General features: G+C 37.5%; 1 protein-coding gene across 2 annotated transcripts in view; it reads right to left on the bottom strand.

The window, feature by feature from the left end:
• Nucleotides 1-17,060: 17,060 nt before the first annotated feature.
• mTerf5 (mitochondrial transcription termination factor 5) overlaps nucleotides 17,061-22,883 on the bottom strand; it is a 72,181-nt gene continuing 66,358 nt past the window's right edge. For both annotated transcript variants that reach the window (XM_068362917.1, XM_068362918.1), the window contains one exon: nucleotides 17,061-17,664. In XM_068362917.1, the coding sequence (XP_068219018.1) occupies nucleotides 17,074-17,664 (591 nt within the window). In that variant the 3' untranslated portion in view covers nucleotides 17,061-17,073. The remainder of the gene's footprint in view (nucleotides 17,665-22,883) is intronic.

Below are 22,883 nucleotides of genomic sequence, written 5' to 3'. Positions count from 1 at the left end.
CAGGCTTCAAAGAAGACAGTGCACCTTCAGAGCCATGCCCTTCGGGTTAAACATAGCCCCAAGGATATTCACGAAGCTCGCAGAGACAATCGTTCAACAACTACGCCTACAAGGTGTCCAGGTGATGGCTTACCTGGACGATTGGCTGGTGTGGGCAGCATCAGAAGAAGAATGCCTGCAAGCTTCCACAAAGGTGATCCAATTCTTGGAACATTTGGGCTTCAAGATCAACACCAAGAAGTCTCTACTTTCTCCAGCTCAGAAGTTCCAATGGCTAGGTATCCATTGGGACCTTCAGTCACACCATCTTTCCATTCCACTAAAGAAGAGGAAGGAAATAGCAAGATCTGTCAAGAGACTTCTAAAATCCAAAAGGATTTTAAGACGACAACAGGAACGAGTGCTCGGCTCCCTTCAGTTTGCCTCGGTGACAGACCCAGTGCTAAGAGCACAGCTAAAAGATGCATCGGGAGTCTGGAGAAGATACACATCAAACGCTCGAAGAGATCTCAAGAGACCTCTGCCGACCCGGCTACGATCACACCTCAAGCCGTGGTCAGAGGCAAAAAATCTGAAAAGATCGGTACCTCTTCAATTACCGCCTCCCTCGGTCGTTATCCATACGGACGCATCGCTAGAAGGATGGGGGGGTCACTCCCATCAACATCAAGTTCAAGGAACATGGTCTCCCCTATTCAAGACGTTTCACATCAACATCTTGGAGGTCATGGCAGTCCTTCTCACCCTAAAGAGGCTGTCCCCACGTCCGTCAGTCCACATTCCACTGACCTGGACAGCGACGTTGTGGTCAGATGTCTCAACCGTCAGGGCTCAAGATCGTCTCAACTCAACCAAGTGTTGCTGCCCATCTTCCGCCTGGCGGAGAAGAAAAGATGGCACCTCTCAGCAGTTCACCTACAAGGATTCCGCAACGTGACGGCGGATGCTCTATCCAGGACAGCTCCGATAGTGTCAGAATGGTCCCTAGACGCAGACTCATTCTCCTTCATCTCCCAAGAAGTCCCAGAACTGCAGATCGACCTTTCGCAACGAGCGACAACAAGAAACTTCCTCGCTACGTGGCCCCATACAATGACCCCCGAGCGGAAGCATTGACCCTGGATTGGAACAGATGGACCAACATTTACCTGTTCCCTCCACCCAACCTTCTGCTAAAGGTCCTCACCAAGCCGAGATCCTTCCAAGGAACAGCGGCCCTAGTGGCTCCCAAGTGGCCCCGGAGCAACTGGTTCCCATTGATCCTGGAGTTACAACTCAAGCTAATTCCCCTGCCGGACCCAGTTCTAACCCAACAAGTTCAGAAGTCGACTGTCTTCGCTTCATCAAAGAAAACCAGAGACCTTCATCTCATGATTTTCTCTCCCTAGCCGTCAAGATGATGTTTGGGATCTCAAAGGAAAGCTTAGACTTCTTAGAGGAATATAAAACAAAATCTACCAGAAGGCAATAAGAGTCATCTTGGAAGAAATGGGTGGCCTTTGTCAAGGCAAGAAATCCTAAGGAAATATCAATGGATTTCTGTTTGTCCTTCTTCATTCACCTTCATGGACAAGGCTTGGCAGCCAACACGATTTCCACCTGCAAATCGGCCCTGACAAGACCCTTACTACATGCCTTTCAAACAGACCTGTCTAGTGACATTTTCAACAAGTTCCGAAAGCATGTGCTAGACTCACACCCGCACCCCCTCCGAGGCCTACCTCCTGGTCTCTTGACAGGGTGCTCCATTTTGCCTAAGTTTGGACAATGAAACTTGCCCTCTGAAAGATTTGGCTCCAAGTGATTTTCTTATTTGCTCTAGCCTTGGGGGCTAGAGTCAGTGAAATTGTGGCATTATCAAGGGAAGAAGGCCCGATCCAGTTCGCAGAAACAGGCGAGCTCACCCTCTTTCCTGACCCAACGTTTCTCGCTAAGAATGAGCTACCCACCAAAAGGTGGGGTCCCTGGAGAATCTGCCCTCTGAAGGAAGATATCTCCCTGTGCCCAGTGGAGAGCCTAAAGGTCTACCTTCGAAGAACTTCGGAGGAGGACAGCTTATTAAAGGGGAAACATTGGGTTCTGACTTGTCACTTAAACAACTAAGGGCAAAGATCACCTACTTTATTTGCAGAGCGGATCCTGACAGTACACCCGCAGGTACGATCCCAGGAAAGTCGCCTCTTCCCTGAATTTCTTCCAGTCGATGGACTTCGAAAGTCTTCGATCATTCACAGGCAGGAAGTCTTCAAGAGTGTTCTTCAAACACTATGCGAAGCAGGTGCAAGAGTTGAAACGCTTCGTGGTAGCTGCAGGTAGTGTGTTAAAACCTGCTGTTTAGTTCTGCGATGAACAGTGAGTTATATGGGACTCAAACTCTAAGGGTGTCTGTGTTGACCCTAGTGCGCAACATAGTGAAAATAGTGCCACTGAGTGACACTACGGACTGTTCTTATACTAAGGTGAAGTCACATAGATTAAAACACTTGTGCCACGTGTTCTAAACATGAAGTGTATATAAGACATTCTAGAAAGACACTATAATTCCTATGGAATTAACATGTGTGATGGCAAGTTTTCCTTTTCAGATACCACAACTATTCTTATTAATGTCCCAAGTCTATGTAACTAATTTGCATTCCATTACAATTTACATCTGTTTATTTTTTTGTATGCTAATTCTTATTTATGCCCAAATAAAAGAATTTGCTGTACTCGTGCATCTTATTTCGCCCTAATTTTGTAATAAAATACTGTTTGAGAGTTTTAATATCCCTCTATACTGTATAAAAATATCTGAACATTGAAATCCTATTGTTCATCCATTTAAACAAACTCATCTAGACTAAGGTAATTTGTTCCAACACGTTATACTTACATTATCTTCTACCTTGCTCTGGGACCAGCAGGTACTTCCTGATGCTGGGCGAGTTTCTTTATCAAGTAACTTCGAGACTTTCCACAAGTCCAATAGGACTCCCTTCTGGGGGGGCAGGAAGCGGTAACGTAGTATATGTTTATCTGAGGTGACATATACCGGTAATGTCACAAGGTCTCTGGGGTCATTAGACCAAAGGAATATTGTCTAGAAGTCGAAGGCACTACTGAGGGGAAAAATCCACGATACATTAATTCTCTGGTACACTTCCATCAGGCCGACATGGCCCAAGCCTCGCGAAAAATCTATTTTTGGGCGAGATAGCCATGTCGTCCTGATGGACCCGCCCTTTTCTCTATTTAGGCCTTGGCAGGCCCCCCTCCCAATCCTACTGTATCATGGGGGCTGGCCTCGACACCAGAAGGAATGGAGGACGCGGGCGGTTATGACGTCGGCCAAGATGGCGTCGTTTATGACGTCATCCAAACCCAAGCTTAATCACTCGAGGGTTTTTGCACCCCCTAATAATTTTTTCCCATGATTCACTGCTCTAACCTGACCCAAAACTACACATAATTATGAAAGAGACTCCTGCAGCCTTCAATCACTTGTTTCATGATTCACTGGTCAAACCGAAAGACCCGACCTAAGCTTAATCACTCTATAGCAATTCTTGCAGCCTCTAATCTCGTATTCAGTGATTTGTGCCTCACCCTTATACCTTGGCCCAAACAAGCTCATAAGAATGGAGAATAAGTGTACCCAATCCAGCAGGCCCTCACGGACCTTACCACCCTCACCCTCTGGACATCGGTTCAGACCCTCATTTGAAGTCACGGATGACACCTGGCCTTTCCTTGCCCAAGAACCCGTTACTCAACAATGTCAATCAGACATAACAGATATTCAATTGATCATCAGCCCAACCCGGATCAAGGCGATTCAAATTCTCCTCCGAGAAGTGGAGGTTAAGCTCCTCACCTTCGAGGATTAGGCTACCTAAACCTCTTCTTCTCGTGAGCAAACAAACCTGGTCAAAGAGTACCTCGCAACTCTTCAGGACCACGAGGCATTACATGCCTGGAACCATAGACAGGAAGAGATTACAGATCTACGAGTCTGCACACGATAGTTACTGGCGGCTCAGCCATCTCGAGGCATCCTGTGCCTTCACCTGCTCAACAAATCCACCCAGTGTTGTCTTCATTGCAACTAAATACCCTATCCTAAAGGATAAGAGGAAGAGCCGTAATACTAACTGTCCCCAGATGCAGCCCCCTTTCGTCCAGTAGAGGAACCAGTACTCCACCCTGAGACCATGTGCCTCATCATACCGAGGCCGACATGACACAGCCCTGTGGTTCTGTGCCAACACCAAACAGTCAATATGCCATGTTGACTGCCCAAAGATCAAAGCGCCCCACCGGGCAACCAGTCCTCTATACTCCAATTACCCGTCTTTCCTCAAAGATCCTCCGATGCTCATACCACCCCCGAGGCAACCCAGCCCTCTACACTCCTACCAGTTGGCCTGCCGCATTGACCACTCGACGGTCATGCCAAAGTATAACTAACAGTCCTGCCCAAGTTACTGATATCCCGTGGACTAGGGGTTCATCGATAAACGATAAAAGTCATGTGTGAGGATTTTTGTGCAGTCTAACCCCCTTAGATCAGAGAAAGATTATAGCCTCTCGGTGAGAGGCTCATCAAGACAAAAGTCGGTCCTAAGGTTTGCAATGGCCCACATAACTTTCCAACACAGTGTAACTTGCTATATAATGTGGTTGTGACCCAAGTAAAACCACACACTAAGGGTTTGTGTATAAATTAAAATGGGTAAATTTTAGTCCATGAGCCTTCACTAGCAAATTCAAACCTTTCCATTTTCTCATTCCTTAACTGAAGGTGCGTCCACACGGGCGAACAATATCTGTCGGACAAAAACTGTTACCATATCTAAATTGAAAGGGAATGACTTCATAAGGTTGAAATGAGGGAAGTTGATATGGTAACAAACAGTGGTACCCGATGTAGTTGACTACCAGGATTTGTACTCTTTTTACCAGACAAAGACCGGAAGAATTGTTCGAAGCTGATGTCTGCTGGCATCTCTTACCTATGTCAGTGTTATAATCTGTACTCGAGAATCAGGTAGTAGTTATCAGCTTCAAGTACGGAGCATTATAACCATAGTACACCATGAAATAAAAGCACAATCAAATAAATCAAATTATGCAGCATGATTACTCCTGATCTTTTGAGAACAATGGAATGGTACATGTAAGGACTAGTCGCAAAGAAGGAGTTAAAAGGGAAGCCATTCATCAATTTCACAGGAAACTCAAATTGATTATGAATCAGACTATAAAACTATACACTGATGGGCCCAAATGCTTTATACATTTTATCAGAGAACTTAAAACCTTTTATAACTAAGCAGGACACATGTATGAGAGGAAGCATTTTTCCAGAAGTATGTCTGGTGATGTTACAGAATCACACATGCCTGACTTAAAATAACCTATCAGTGAACTGAGGGTGTTATTTTCATTACCATGCCGACATTACAGTATTCCAAGAAATAACCAATGTTTGAGACTGTTCATACTTCGGATTATGTGTTGTCAACTAAATCTAAATTATTTCAGTGATGAAGATGAAATGTTCAGAAATATGAGAGAGAGAGAGAGAGAGAGAGAGAGAGAGAGAGAGAGAGAGAGAGAGAGAGAGAGAGAGAGAGAGAGAGAGAGAGAGATTTTCCTCATGATCAAACACTTCTTCGAGCAAATGAGAGACTGGTGTCCATAACTGAAAAAGATTGTTATGCTATACTGGTTTATCAAAATGCCATAATTTGGTTGTGCAAATGTCTTCTGTACCAACCTCCAACTTTTTATTATTATCCATTTTGCGTAGCTCTTTCTTGTAATGACCCATCATGGATTCCATATTCTTTTCGACCTGTAAACCAGTTACACACATTCCACTTCTCGGAAGTTCTGACTTATTTTATTTATTGCTGCTGTATGTTTATTTCTGTCTTTGAAAACATTTGCTTTGATGTTTTATAAGCATGGGCTCTGCCACTACTGTTTCATTAGCAACTGAGCGTCTCTCATATCTCAAAGTCAGCTTTCCTCCGTAACTGGATTACTTTACTTACTTTACGGCTGCTTTTTTGGTCCCATACAGCAGGGGAACCCCACTCTCTACAGGACCAACACTGTCGTTTTACCTAGTTTGTTCAAAGTATTTAAAGATTCATATCGCATACTGTTCATTTACTGTTAAATCGTCACTGTTGTAAGACCGATGAAAAAGTCTTCAGTTCCTTTAGAAAGCCTTAATATCTTCATTCATACGGATGTCTCGTGGGAGCTTATTATAAAGTCTCGGGGCCTCATATTTAAAGGCTCTGGAGCCTACACTAGACATATATCTAGGTTCCAGGAATGGTGATACCTAATCTTCTAAAAGTTAAAGTTACAGTAATCCGGTAAACAAGTAGACCTTCGTCCATAGTGCCACTCTGCCTCACGAGTGTGTCTGAAGCTCGGACTTTATGAACACAGGCACTGTCCGACGCACAATTAGGTGCTCGTTATAGACGTCGTTAACGCTTCTCTCACAATGTTAACTGGTAACAATTGTGTTCGACGGACAATGTTCTTCCGTGTGGACACACCTTAAGAATGTCATAACCTCACTTATCATTCACAGCCTGGCCCCCTTACACATAAACTGACACATGACACAAAGCTTTCTCAACATGCACCTTAATTACCTCTAAACAGTACAAGGGTGATGTTATTTCAAAATAAATTGGATGATCTGTGTAGTTGGTTGGGATAGGCATAATCTTTCTCATTACTTGTCAAATCATTTCCCTTAAGGTTGAAAATGTTGTTCACCTGTCTAAAATACAACTTTGTGAAGCTAGCTTCTTGATTTACAAAAATTGTGGGTATTATTGTAGTGTATTACAGGGCAATGTAACCTAGGAAAAAAACTATTTTTTCTTATAGAAAAAATTACGCTCTCTTCGAAAATGACACTCGTTCCCGTCGCAAACGAATAGTTTCAGAAATATATTTATATATATATATCCCACGATAATGAGGGACCCCCAGTGGGAACTCGGGGTTTAGGGTGGGGAAAACATATCGGGGAAACAATATATAATCGTAAAACAAGCCTTTTCTTCTCTATACATTACCTTCTTGAATGTATAATAAATGGAGGAAAATACAAAACAGTATGGCTGGATAAACTTTGGAGGCGCCGTTGCAGAGACTGTCTCTCATGAAAAAATACAGAAACCAGTGCTGCCAACGTATAATGTAGATCAAATGTTAACGTATCATGCTAACATTAGCAGTACTTTTCATTTAATTTTTCTCATTCTACTTGCCCGTTGTAGACGCTCTTGTACGTACGTTTGTACATAGCAGGTTTCAACTTTCTGCGCAAAAACCCCGCCTCCCTGCGCAGAGACTTTTCCCCCACCAATAGGATTTCTTCTTCTCTAATCGTGAAATGTAACTGATCGTTTCTCTACCATGCAGCTCTGTTCAAGTCTATTACTTGATTAGTTATGTAATACCCTCGTATACACATTACGTTTGACCCCAGTATTACTAGTTTTATTATCCGATACCTTATAAAATCCCTTCATTTTATATACAGTACCCATCAAATATTTATCATACATTCCATTTTATCTTCATATATTACTTTTATACACATTTTGTTATAACCTTGTCACTCCCATATTTCACATAAATACTTGTTCTGGACAAGTTTCCCATTCTGTTCATTCATGTTTACTCTCTAGACTCTCTTGCTTTTCCGTTAACCAATCACGAACCCATACGTATGTAAAGTTTGCACAGGGGGGTTAATATTTCCCTACCCCCACCTTCCAACAAGCCCTTTTCCGTGGAAACCTTTGCCCAAGTCGGATCTTTGTTAATTCAAGTATCATCTTTTGCGTATTTTACGATTTAAGTATTAGAAAATTTTAACCGCTTCAGTAATCCATAATTGAAACTATTTTGGTGTATTCCAATGTTTATAATTTTCTTAAATCACGTAATGTAATATACCAACTTTTACAGTGTTCCAAGTGCAGTGCTAATCTAAGGCAAAACACTTAAGACACAACAGACTCAGTCACAACACCCCCGTGACCCCTAAGTTACGACGTCACGGTCATAAAAGTAATTCATTATTTCTTTAACTTTAATGTGTTAGTTTTATTATATTTTGTTAAGAGTGCGAAGCTCAGCATTACCAATTGCTAATGCAAATGAGGGTGACGTTTTATTTTCTGTGATCGTAAGTGAGGAACAAGAACCATTATATTTAACGTTGGTAATGTTAGCGTAACATTACTAATATTAGCGTGCTCAGCTCAACATTACCGCTTGCCAGTACATACGAGCTTGATGTTTTATTTTCATGCGAGCGAAGCGAGCTAATGGCAAAACAAGAACCATTATATATAATGTTATCGTAACAGTACTAACATAACCGTAACGTGAGTGAAGTGATATAACAAAGGGCATTACTGTATATTGGGTTTGTGACCTGGGAACTTCTAGGTTAGGTTATGTGGGTTTGTTAGATTCTGTACCCTGTTTGTACTTTTTTATATATTGTGTAAAGGGTATATGGAAAAATTCTTTAAAATACACACAATAATAATACCGTATCATTGCTAACGTTAGTAATTCCACCGTAACGTTGGTAACACTGTATATCACTGTAACGTTGTCTACCGTTGGTAACGTTACTAATGTTACCGTTCGCAGTAAATACGCGAGTTAAGTGACACTGAATTTGAACAAGTCATTATATTTAAGTATGTTAGCAAAATATATATAATAAAAGGCAATATATTTAATCTTTTTAACAGAAGATATATGTTTTCCTGTAGAAAATAACGTGATTTAACCGGTTTTCACCTTCATTTCATTCATAATAACAGCAACCAATTTGGCAACTTAAAGTTAGTCTAATTGGTTGATCAGTTTGTTTGCGGTTGAAATGAAGGTCAAATTCGATTAAATCACAATATTTACTACAGGAAAACATATATTTTCTGTTTGAAATCACACCCTGTAATACAATACAACTTTACCTGATAAGCTAAGGTTTAAGAAGTTTAAAAGGGGGTTGCAAGGTGTATAGCAACCAAACCCCCTCGCCCTCCCCATGATAGTTAAGTAAGTAAGGACACTGATCCCAGGTTGGGTTAGGTGGTGTGGAAACTTGAACTTGGGTTAAGTGTGGAAACTCGAACTTGGGTTAGGAGGGATTTTCTGTTAGTTTACCCTTTAAATATGTGGTTTTTTAGTTATAACTTTTGAAATTTGAAAACATAAGTTCCCCCCCCCCCCCCACACACACACACATTTGCGTTCAGAATAGTTCAATGTACCTATAAACACACCAGAAACAGTTCTTGTATTCTTCATTAGGAATATTGTTATAGTAAATATATACAGTACAGTACCTATAATTACTGACCCAATCCACCCAAATAACTACAAACGTTCCGTTATTGTAATAATTTAGGAAGGGAAAAACTTTACTAATAATGAGGTTTAATATAGAAACATTTTAATTTTCTTCGAAAGTGACTTATTTCCCTTGCAAAAAATTGTTAGCGATATCTAATACACATTATTGAAGTTACGGTCAGGGAAACCTTTCCTAGTAAAAACCAACTTCTCCCCATACAGGACAACACTGCTTAAATTACATTACATTAGTCCACATTAGTATCTAACAGGGAAAAAATAGTTGCGAAATTCACCTGCCATACACCTCATATAATATTCACAAACCATTATAACACAATGCACATTTTTGGAGGACATGCAAAAAAAATATTCACGAATACCTAGGAGAAGTTATGGTCTCCCAACAGTTTATTAGAAGTTTTTACCACCGCAAAACATCGTATAAATCATATACATTATACGCAAACATTTCACAGTCTTAATAATGCAACTACAATAAACAAGAGAGCCTACCAACCACTTACTGCAATTATGGTTCAAGCGTTGTTTAATCCTAATCAGATAACACAAGATTATTTCAATATCGGAAATATGGAATATATGTTTCCAGTCACCAAAGAAAATTACAGAAGAATAGAAGAAGAATAGGCCTCAATAATCGACGCTAGGTTACAAGGTAAACAAGGATGCTGGAATTTCAGTAACAGGACACAAACCAGTGTCGTTAGATCGGTTAGTCTAAAAATCCCCAAAACTCGTGATGATAAATCTCCAAAACCCCAAAATCCCCATTTCCACAAATGTATTTTCTTCTAATCATGTAACTTTACCAATATATAAATTACTCACTATACTTCATATGAGTGCAAGCAAACTATTTGCAACAATATAAGGGTTTACTCATCTTTGTTTCTTCTTCACAGAAATTCGTACAAATGTTCCGACACCAAAACTCTCAAAATCTAGAGATAAATCCCCAAATCTAGGGATAAATCTCCAAATGTGGCAACACTGTTGAACAGCATAATGCATACGTAATACTAACATAGACTATATACTAAAGGTCATACGTATTAGAGGAAAAGTATAATGTTAGAAAATCAAACGGTCGTTTAGTAGATGTTTAGATGGATTAAAGCTTAAAGAATGTTTTAAAAATTAATTTTAAATAAAACATTTTGTTATTTTATACAACAGGGCACAAACTATCTTAACTCTGACGAATGTTACATATCGATCGACAAATGAACTGATGTAATGGTCTATTGCCATAAAATAGAGAGAAAATGTTTAGTACAATTTAGCAAATTATTATGGGAAGAGTAGGCCTAATATTGCTGTATTTTGAGGAAAGCAAAATTAATTGGCTAAATTTGAGGATATCTTTGCTTAACTCAAATGTATGATTCTATATCAAAGTATTTGATGCGTTATTTGTTATGCATTTTTTTTCTTTTAGATTTTAGTAAAATTGTGCGCACATCAGCAATAACGCTCATAGAAACGCTCGAGAGAGAGAGAGAGAGAGAGAGAGAGAGAGAGAGAGAGAGAGAGAGAGAGAGAGAGAGAGAGATTATTTGATGTGAAAGGAATAGACTTAATATTACTGATTTTTTATATTGTTTATATATTCATACTGCCTGGTTTTAGGCTCTACCTGCAATATTTTTTATATATATACGGCTAGCAAAAAATGGTAGAAGATTTAAATATAAAACACAGAAATATAGGACTGAAAATTAATGAGTAAAAGTACGATAATGTTCAATGAAAATGCAGAGAGGCAACAAATAAGGGTTACGGATGAACTCATAGAGATTGTTATTAAATATGGGACAGACAGCTATATAATTGTTTCCCTACGACGTGAGACCAAAATGAAAAAGGATTAGCATGGGACGGAGAGCATTTTGTGAACAAAAGGAGATTGTGAAACTTCAAATGTCACATACTTTCTCTTAAAAGAAATGCATTTAATCAGATGGTCATACCAGTATTAACTTAAGCATCAGAAACTTGGCGTCTTAATATAGCCTTAGAACATAAGGTAGTTTGTCAACAACCCAATGAGTTATGGAAAGAATAATGATGGGAATAACACTAAAAGACAGAAAAAGAGCATCGTGGATACAAGAGCAAATTAAAATAGCAGGTTAACAATAAACAATAAAAAGATTGATTGATTTAAAATTCTCTGGCATCTTGACATCGAAGGTCATTGACGCCGTAGTAAGAAAAAGAAACGGTCCGCAAATTAACAGATGTGAGTGGAATGACATGTATGAGGCCTTTGTCCTACAGTGGATAAGTTTGAACTGATAATATACAGACATAATATATTATCAGGCATTGATAGTCCACTGCAAGGCAAAGGCCTCAGACATGTCCTTCACTCACGTCTGTTAATGGTCTTTCTATGACAATCTAGACCCACACATTTTCTTAGCTCGTTAATCCATCAATTTCCTCTTCCTTCCCTGCTACGTCTGCAATCTTCACGAACCAATTCTGTTATTATTTTTGTCCATCTTTAATCTATCATTTTCATTATAGTTCCTAACCACGTCGATTTCTTTTTCTTACTTATTAGAATACTTTCTACTTTAGTTTGCTTTCATATCCATGTTGTTCTTTTCTATTCTCTTAGTGTTACTCCCATCATTATTCTTTCCATAAGGCTTCGAGTTGTAACTATCTTATGTTCTAAGGCTTTAGTAAAGCTCCAAGTTTCTTCTGCATTAGTTAATACTGGTAGGACCATCTGATTAAATACTTTTCTTTTTAGAGAAAGTGGCATTTTACTCTCATAATCTCATTGTTTATCAAATGCTCTCCATCCCAGGCTTATCCTTTTCTTAACTCTGATTTTGTGTCCTTGGGGAAACACTTTCTGTCTCCTAAGTACATATATCAATTTGCAATTTCTAGAGGTTCGTTCATAACTTATTTGTTGTCTCTGCATTTTCATTGAACATTACCTTAGTTTTACTCATTAATCTTTAGTGCTACATTTCTGATTCCTTTACCTCCTTGCAAGTTTTCACCAATAGTGAGTTTTATTAATTCCATGTTTTTAGTAAACAGGTATTCAAAAGAAAGTTTATAATAACAGGTTTAACCTACCTTTGGTGTAATTTATCCCATTTTGAGTTAAATCATGCGAAAAGTTACAAAATTATGCAGTGTGCATCCGAAAACAATCTCCTATCGTTGACTTCTGGTGTTGTTATTAAATTTATACTTATTATCACAATACTTTGTAATCTCTTTATTCGTTAACATTACTCATTGACAAAACATATATCTGGGGAAGAAATTTAGGTCAGTAAATAAGTTTCAATTCACATTACAGCACTTGGTAATGATATGAAAACCGTGATGCCATTCACACAAAATTCTTGTAACAATCAGGTAATAGTAAACTTTCAGAGCTAAAAGGACACCCCTGCGAGTGAGTGCAAATAGGCCTACACCTCATTGAGAAATTGAGAATAGGATGGCTATCTGGTTGGGTTTGCTGGATTATCCTTTTGATGATAGGATTCAGAAGGATATTGTCTACTACGTTGGCTTTCCATTGTCCTTTGTTTAATTTACAATTCTCAATTTCAGAAGCCTTCTCCTATTTGGAAAGGCAGTTTCAATGAGCAAAGTTAATTCACTCCATTCAAAAAGATATCCTAAGTCTCCCCTTGGTACATTGTAAACTTCAGATTCAATATCCATTTTATTCTGATAAACATTAATAAGGGCGTTTCTCTATGGTACTTGGATAAGAAGAAACAAATGGGTTATCACCATCCATAATCTTAGTTAAATTTCTAATACTTTTTCTATGATGGAATTTGAGTTTTCACTGTATGATCTCTATAGAATATTGTATACACTGTTGATAGCTACTATACTATATACAGTAGATCAAACAGTGAACAATCAAAGAAATAAAAAAAAACACAAAAACAAGATAAAACTCATATAGAAATTATTAAAAATATACCTAAGAATTCTAAAGATGACCTTTGTTTTTTCATATCTCAGGACCATAAGAATACCCTCATTAATGTTTATCTGAACAAAACAGATATGAGATCCAGTTTATATGTGGTGATTGTGAAAAATTTCATGAAGGCCAAACTGACTATTTTCTATCTTAAGGTTTATATAAACACCAAAGATCTTTCATCCATATTTGGGAATTCTCTTTCATCTCAGAGACTTAGGGCATTGTATCAACTTGAGGGAGGAATCTTTGTTTTTCATAAGTGTCTGTCCTTACAGGAGAGGGATTCTGTTATCAGTCATCATAACACGCGCCCCCCCCCCCCCCAAAGAAAAAAAAAAAACAATATGAATTTATCCGAGGAACAATGGAATATCAAAAGGATAACCTAGCAAGACCAACTACAAGATAACCATCGTAGGTGAAGATGTCAACCTCACATCTGGTCAAGAATATAAAACATGAATGCACCTAAAAGTGACTAAATCTGGATAACCTTTTTCCCGAACCTACCATACCATTTTTAGATCAAAGCAAAATCAACTTTTCCATATATATAATTTATATAAACTGCCTTTTTGAATTTCTTCTCTCAGTTTACATTGAAATATAGAGATTAATTTGATTTCCTGAGTTAAGTTATTTTAAAGGGCCTTTAAAGAAACATAAACCGTTAGATTACAATTAGAAGATATGCATAGCGTACACATACAGTATATGTATATATACAGTATACTGCATATGTATATATGCATTATTATTATTGTTATTATTATTATTATTGGCCAAGCTACAAGCCTAATTGGAAAAGCAGGATGCTGTAAGCCCAGGGGCTCCAATAGGAAAAAATAACTCAGTGAGGAAAGGAAATAAATAAACTATATGAGAAATAATAAACAATTAAAATAAAATATCTTAAGAACAGTAACAACATCAAAACAAATCTTTCATACATATAAACTATAAAAAAAAAAAAAAAAAACTTAAATTGGCCACATCAACAAAAACATTTGCTGCAAGTTTGAACTTTTGAAGTTCCACCAATTCACTTACCCAGTTAGGAAGACCATTCCATAACTTGGTCGTAGCTGGAATAAAACCTTTTAGAATACCATGTAGTATTGAGCTTCATGATGGAGAAGGCCTGACTATTAAAATTAACTGAATACCTAATATTACGAACAGGATGATACGGGTACTTTCCGGGAAGATCTGTAGGTAAAGGATGGTCAGAATTATGAAAAATCTTATGCATTATGCAAAAAGAACTAATTGAACGATAGAGACAGAGATTAATATCTAGATTAGGGATAAAAAAATTCAATAGATTATAAGTTCCTGTCCAACAAATTAAGATGAGAATCAGCAGCTGAAGACCAGACAGGAGAAAAATACTCAAAACCAGGTAGAATGAAAGAATTAAAACACTTTTTCAGAATAGATTGATCACTGAAAATCTTGCAGGACTTTCTCAATAAGCAAATTTTGTGTGCAACTGAAGAAGACACACACCTAATGTGCTTCTCAAAATTAAATATGCTGTCGAAAATCACCCCTAAAATTTTAAGTCATACAAAGTTAAAGAAACATTATCAATGCTGAGATCTGAATGTTGAGGAGCAACTGTCCTTGACCTACTTACAATCATACTTTGCATTTTGTTAGGATTCAACTTCAAGCCACATAATTTGCACCATGCACTAATTTTAGCTAGATCTCTATTAAGGGATTCAGCAACTCCAGATCTAAATTCAGGAGATGGAATTGATGCAAAGAGAGTAGCATTATCTGCATATGCAATGAGGTAGTTTTTCTAGGCCAACCCACATGCCATGTGTATATAGTATGATAAATGATGATATAAGAACACTATCCTGAGAAACACCAGATATCCCATTCCTATACTCACTATGGTGCTCATTGACAACTATTTGAGATCCATTACTTAAAAATTCAATAATGATGCTAAGAAAAGACCCACTCACTCCCAGCTGTTTAAGTTTGAAAACAAAGGTCTTATGATAAACATTGTCAAAGGTAGCACTAAAAGCAAGGCCAATCATACACACTTCCTGACAACAATTAAGGGATTTCTGTACAACATTGGAGATTGTAAGAAGGGCATGCTCCAAGGCCTTTACGAAAGCAAAATTATAAACTAGGGAACAGATGATTACCTTCAGCAAACCTATTTAGATGTTATGCCAAAAGACATTCAAAAACTTAAGATGATAGGGAAGTTATGGAAATTGGGTGGTAATCAGTTGGACTTGAGCTACGAAACACATTTACATAGAGGAGTAACATTACCAATTTTCCAAGTGCTAAAAGCTACTCTTCTTGCTAGGTTGTGTGAAATAAGATACAAAGATAAATATATACATAAATATACATATACACACACGCACACTGTGTGATATGCGAAATAACTAAGAATGTATATGATAACCTGATCTTGCAAGTCCTGCAGTACGTAGAGTTCTGCGTGATTGGACCAGGAAAGCAGCCCTTAAAGCAAGAAAGTAATTACAATTGATGATGAAGTTTCTTCTATATCTCGAGAGCACAATCATACAGATTCAGCTGATGTGAACTTTCAGCGGTTTATGCGCAAAAGAAAAAATGAGTCAAAGGAGACTCGTGATTCACCCCATGACATAACTTCAACCTTGTTTGGTTAGTTGTACACCGTTCACTGATTAAAATATGGGTTTTGCCTACCTCATATATTAAGTCTTTTAACTAATGAATAGGAAGAAATACACATCAGATTTCTTGGTTATATTAAGACATTTGAGTCCATTTTCACACACTAAATCAATTACCACAGACTTTGAAAACGTTGGTCATTATGGCTGTTTTTTTTCATTTCAAGGCTGGCACAGGGCATTTCTTCTTCAGCCCTCAGAAAATCACCAATTTAAGCATATGGTAATTCTTTAAAACACTGTAGAGTGCAATCGTTAATGAAAATCACTGCAGAACAACTACCCAGTTGAATGATCTGTGATAAATATAAAAAGATTTATAGAGAATTTGAAACAAGTCTTACAAACCTTATCCATTTTGATTATTATTCTGACCTAGTTGAATATGTGCGTGCAGTAGCTCATAACATTACACTGAAACATATCTGTTATTATATTTTATTGAATCTATAACAGGGAAATTTTGTGGTTTTCACTTTTTTAATTATTCAATATTACAGGTTTCAAAAGGAAAACTAATAAACAAAACAACGTAAATAACAAGGAAGGCTCGTAGAAATAATAGAAAAAAAAAATTGAGTACTGTAACCATTCTTTTGAATAACTGTCAATTCTAATAATTTTCATACAAAAAAACTTTTTTTTTAAAAAAACTTTAAATATCTAACATGAGTTTTATAATAATTACATTTCAAGCAAGTGTTTTGTAATAATTGACACTAAACCATCATCAGTAGACTATTGCTGTATGTTCACAATTTTTTTTTTTTTTTTTTTTGTCGTGAAATTGTGAAATTTGTCTGCTGCCTCCACTCCCCCATTCTTCGAAACAATAAGCTTTTCATAGGCCCTGCTGCCATGCTTCAGAGGCTTTTAAGGGATCTATTTTATTATATTAAAGCAATATGACTAAAAAATTTGTGTAAAGGATGGATGAAAAAAAAACAAGCAAACCCATATTTAATAAGGCATTTCTTTATCTAAATAATATAACAACAACTGTAGGGCATATGGTACATTAACAATTTGTTGGGCAGGCATTCCAAGTTTATGTAACAAATCCTGAAATTGCTGTTTAACAACATCAGGTGGATACATTAGAATTTCTAAACTTGATAACAATTGATCTTCTTTGAATCCCTGGTGACACAAATATGTTACATTACTTTTCACAGAAACAACAGACGCTTGCTGCTTGTGACTCGGCTGATGAAGATTCTTCCTTATAAAGCTACCCTTTACTTTAAAATGTTTCGAAAGGTAGGTTATAATATCTTTCATATTTATTCTCAAGTAACCAAGGGCCACATACTTATTGAATTTGTCTTGGTCACCTGTAATGATATTTAAACTCGGTACAGCTCTAGTATCTTTTATCTGTCTTAAAAGGTCTAATCTTCTCCTTACTTTTCTGCTGTAATGTATTAGCCGTAATAAACGAGGGTGTGTGTTGCTTCCCGAAAATTCGGGTATCTGCTGAATCTCTTGGATGCGAGCCTTCACGGTACGAGGTTGCAGAGAAAATATCTGAGGGGTCCTCAGAGCAGCTGCCTGAAAGACAAGTTGAATACTTACTTAGTTGCGAGTACTCTAGCCAATATAAGTCTCAACAAAAAGGAATGAATATCCCTTTTACCCCCAGGCTATTTGGAAATTTCCAACCCTTAACCCCCAAGGGGTTATTTTTTTCCCAGCACATTTTGCAGTATATTTTATTTAAATTGCTCTAACAGCCTTAATTATTGTCATAGAGAGGTCGGGTTGGTCTCATTCTCTTGGAAAATGCCTGAATTTTCTCAAAAAATTATCAAAAATATGAAAAAAATGAATTTTATAGCATTTTTTTTGCAAGGACATACCGGTACGTCCATGGGGGTAAAGGGATATCATGAAGCATTATGTCCGAAATAATATCCTCATTTTGATACACAACAACCACTACTACTACCAATGTAATTCAAAAAGGGGAATGTAATTTCAGAACCGTAGTCACTTCATATTACATAAAACTTAAAACTTTCTGTAAAAGTTTATTTTCAGGATGCATTTTACAAACTATAGAAATTGTCCTGAAACTTTACTTCATTCTCTTTTTTTATCATAGAATGTTAATGCTAAAACGAAAGTCATTAATCAATGCTTTTATTGCCCTTAAATTAGACGACTAAATTGATGACATCAAAACATAAACACTGAACAGGAAGGGTATTGCTAATCTAATTCACCTGGATAACTCCCCCTCATAAAGTAATCAAAGTCATTGTAATGACAGTAATATATATATATATATATATATATATATATATATATATATATATATATATATATATATATATATATATATATATATATATATATATATATACAGTGGAACCTCTACATACGAATTTAATCCGTTCCAGAACCAACTTCGGATGTAGAAATTGATCGGATGTCGAAACGAATTTTCCCATAAGAATACATTGAAATAGGATTAATCCGTGGTTGAGCCCAAAAACCTATGATAACTTCTTAATAAACTACTACACATAACTTTCCCATGAGAATAATGAACACTAAATTAGATAATAGACATGTAAATAAGAAGAATAGACATGTAAATAAGAAGAATTAGCAAAAAATTATAAATAAGAAACGGGTTTTTAGCGTCACTTTACCTTAGAAACTCCAGCGCAGGTGTTGTTCGTCTTCGCTACGCAGAGAGGAGAGAGGAGACGGACGGACGGCGAGGAGGTAGAGAGGTTAACTACGATAAACGTAACACTACCGTAACTTATTCTAACTTACACTAAGTGAACTTTAACATAACTTAGCTTATTTTTTTTTTATTTTTATATTTTATATTTTTTTTTACATTTTCTATTTTTCTTTTTGATGATTACGTAATTTTAATCACTATCACTTACATTTAAAATTGACTGAATTTCTTTTGCTTCACTCTTTTCCGTTTTCTGTGTTTCACTTTCTTCCTCTTCACTCTTTGCCGTTTTCTTCGGTTCACTTACATCCTCTTCATCGCGAGTTCGCTTCGCAGTTTTTTTAAAGAAAGCATCGATAGATAATTGCTTCGTACGGCTTTTCAGAATGTTTCGAAAGTGCGTTAGGCAAACATCATCGAATTGAGAAACTACACGACAAACCTGCAATTTCTTTGGATGGTATTTGTCGATGAAGTCGACCACGTCTTGATATTTTCCTAACACCTCTTTTATTTGCGCTGAACCTAACACATGTTCTACCTCCTCGCTCTCTTCCTCGTCATCACTCATGTGCTCCGACATAGCATGGAGTTCCTTGAGCTCATCCGTCGTCAGTTCGTCGTGATGTTCGGCGACGAGTTCCGTAACGTCATCTGCGTCGACCTCCAGACCCATGGACTTGCCAAGGGAGACGATTTCCTCTACGGCTTCCGCTGCACCGACCACGGGATCAGATTCGGGGTCAAAACCCTCGAAATCTCGGGGAGAAACTGCATCAGGCCACAGCTTCTTCCATGCAGAATTGAGGGTCCGTCGAGTTAATCCCACCCAAGCCTGATCAATGATCTTTAAGCAGTGCACGATATTGAAGTGGCCCCTCCAAAATTCACGCAATGTTAAGTTGGTGCTTTGCGTGACATTAAAGCACTGCTTGAATAAGTGCTTGGTGTACAGCTTCTTAAAATTAGAGATGACTTGCTGGTCCATGGGCTGGAGGATAGAGGTGGTATTTGGTGGAAGATACAGCACCTTTATGAACTTGAATTCATCGAAGATATCATCTTCAAGTCCGGGGGGGTGAGCGGGTGCATTGTCAAGGCATAGCAGGCACTTTAAAGGCAATTTCTGCTCATGAAGATACTTCTTCACAGAAGGACCGAAAACTTGGTTTACCCATTGCACAAAGAATTGCCTAGTGACCCAGGCCTTCGAGTTGGATCGCCAGAAAACATGAAGCTGATCCTTATCGACGTTGTGTGCTTTAAAGGCCCTAGGGTTCTCCGAATAGTAAACAAGCAAGGGCTTGACTTTAAAGTCCCCGCTAGCGTTGGCACATAGAGCAAGAGTCAACCGATCCTTCATTGGCTTATGCCCAGGCAATTTCTTCTCTTCAGCAGTGATGTAGGTTCGACTCGGCATCTTCTTCCAAAACAGCCCGGTTTCATCACAATTGAACACCTGCTGCTCCACGTAGCCTTCTTCCTTTACGATATTTTCGAATTTCTTAACAAAGTCAGTTACAGCCTTTGTGTCCGCACTAGCAGCCTCTCCGTGGCGAACAACTGAATGAATCCCGGACCGTTTCTTGAATTTCTCGAACCAGCCACGAGATGCCTTGAAATCATCTGAGGAAGGCTCGGTTGAACTCTCCCCAGCATCACCCACAGAGCTCTCCTCCTTCAAGTCCGTAAAGATGGCGTGCGCCTTCTCGCAGATAACGGTTTCGGTGATGGTGTCGCCAACGATCTCTCTATCCTTAATCCACACTAGTAGAAGTCGTTCCATCTCTTCTATGATAGGGGTACGGCGTTTGGAAATTATAGTGATCCCCTTAGAAGGTTTCACTGCTTTAATAGCTTCCTTCTGTTTAAGGATTGTCGAGATCGTCGACATATTACGGCCATACTGTTTAGCAAGTTCACTCACGCGGATGCCACGCTCATGTTTTTCAATAATTTCCTGCTTAATTTCTATAGAAAGCATTTCCTTCTTCCTTTTCTCACCACTACCACTACCACTGGCAAAACTAAGCCTTTTTGGACCCATGATTTACGTAAATTATCGTTAATGGATGCACGTAAAAAATCACGATTAATTCACAGTTAATATCACAACGCAAAGAGCACAACCGCACGAAGCTGACGAGAACAGAGGACTGACCCAAGCCGCGCTAATTGAGCGTCCCTCCGAGGTCGATGTGCTGCCTTCTATCGGCGGAAATAAAAAACACTTCAGGCGCTATGAGCAACGACTACGCGTACGAGTATTGTTTACTTCGGGTGTCGAAAAAAACATTCGGGTGTAGAGTCGGAACGTGTTCGAATTGTACTTCGCGTGTCGAAAAATTCGGATACAACCGGTACGACGAAAATTGCTACTTCGTGTGTCGAAATAAAATTCGGGTGTAGAGTCAAAAATTTGCTCGAATTTTACTTCGGATGTTGGAAAATTCGGATGTAGATACGATCGGATGTAGAGGTTCCACTGTATATATATATATATATATACATATATATATATATATATATATATATATATATATATATATATATGCATGCTAGAACACTTAAAGATATCTATACAGGAAGTATAGAAATCCTAAAACTACATATAGTGAGAAAATTCCAATTGAGAAAGGAGTCATACAGGGAGACCCCATCTCTCCTAAATTATTCAAAGCATGTCTAAAAGTTTTTAAGAATTTAGAATGGAAAAATGTAGGAATTAATATTAATGGGGAATACCATAACAACCTAAGATTTGCAAATGACAGAGTTGTGTTTAGTGAATCATGGGAGGAATTACAAAAGATGTTAGAGGATTTGAATAGAGACAGCAGAAATGTAGGACTGAAAGTGAATATGAGTAAAACTAAGATAATGTTAAATGAAAATGTAGAGACAACAAATAAAAGTTATAGATGAGCCTCTAGAGATTGTAAATGAATATACGTACTTAGTAAATGTTTCCCAAGGACACAAAACCAGAGTTAAAAGAAGGATAAGCATGGAATGGAGAGAATTTGTCAAACAAAATGGGATTATGAAAAGAAAAATGCTATTTTCTCTAAAAAGAAAAGTATTTAATGAGATGGCCTTACCAGTATTAACTTATGCATCAGCAAATTGGAGCCTTACTGAAACCTTAAAACATAAGCTAGTTACAACTCATAGAGCTATGGAAAGAATAATTATGGGAATATCACTAAGAGACAGAAAAAGAGCAACAAGGATAAGAGAGCAAACAAGAGTAGAGGATATTCTAACAACATGTAAGAAAAAGAAATAGCCATTGGCAGGCCATTTATGAGAATGACAGATAATAGATGGAAATTAAGAATAACAGAATGGGTCCCTAGAGGTTGTAAAAGAAGCAGAGGAAGGAAGAGAAGGCGATGGATCAACGAACTAAGGAAGTTTGAGGGCGTGGATTGGCACAGAAAGACCATAAACAGACGCAAGTGGAAGGACATGTCTGACACCTTTGTTCTGCAGTGGACTAATAATGGCTGATGATAGCCACGAAAGGAAAAATGAAAAAGACTTGATTGGAGTTAGTACTTTCATCCACTCAGGACATTATCAAACTCAGCAATGAGTTTGATAATGTCCTGAGTGGATGAAAGTACTAACTCCAATCAAGTCTTTTTCATTTTTCCTTTCGTGGCTATAATACATACATATATATATATATATATATATATATATATATATATATATATATATATATATATATATATATATATATATATATATATTATATATATATATACAGTATATATATATATATATATATATATATATATATATATATATATATTGTATATATATATATATATATATATATATATATATATATATATATATATATATATATATATATATATATATTGTGAAGTGAGTTGAGTTCTACCCTCGTAAGTAAAACTGTTAGCAGTTTATAATTTTTTCTTTTTATTTTTGTAAACAGCTCCGCTCTCGTGGATTTCCTTTCTTGTAACCTCAGACAGGCCTCAGCCCACAAAAGGAGGTCGTTGTCTGCACTATGTAGGCCCACAACCATTAAATTATC

The sequence above is a fragment of the Palaemon carinicauda genome, chromosome 39, assembly GCF_036898095.1.
Source record: "Palaemon carinicauda isolate YSFRI2023 chromosome 39, ASM3689809v2, whole genome shotgun sequence".
In the NCBI taxonomy this organism is placed as follows: domain Eukaryota; kingdom Metazoa; phylum Arthropoda; class Malacostraca; order Decapoda; family Palaemonidae; genus Palaemon; species Palaemon carinicauda.
Note: the sequence above shows the minus strand (reverse complement) of the source record. Positions and strands in the feature narration are given on the sequence as shown.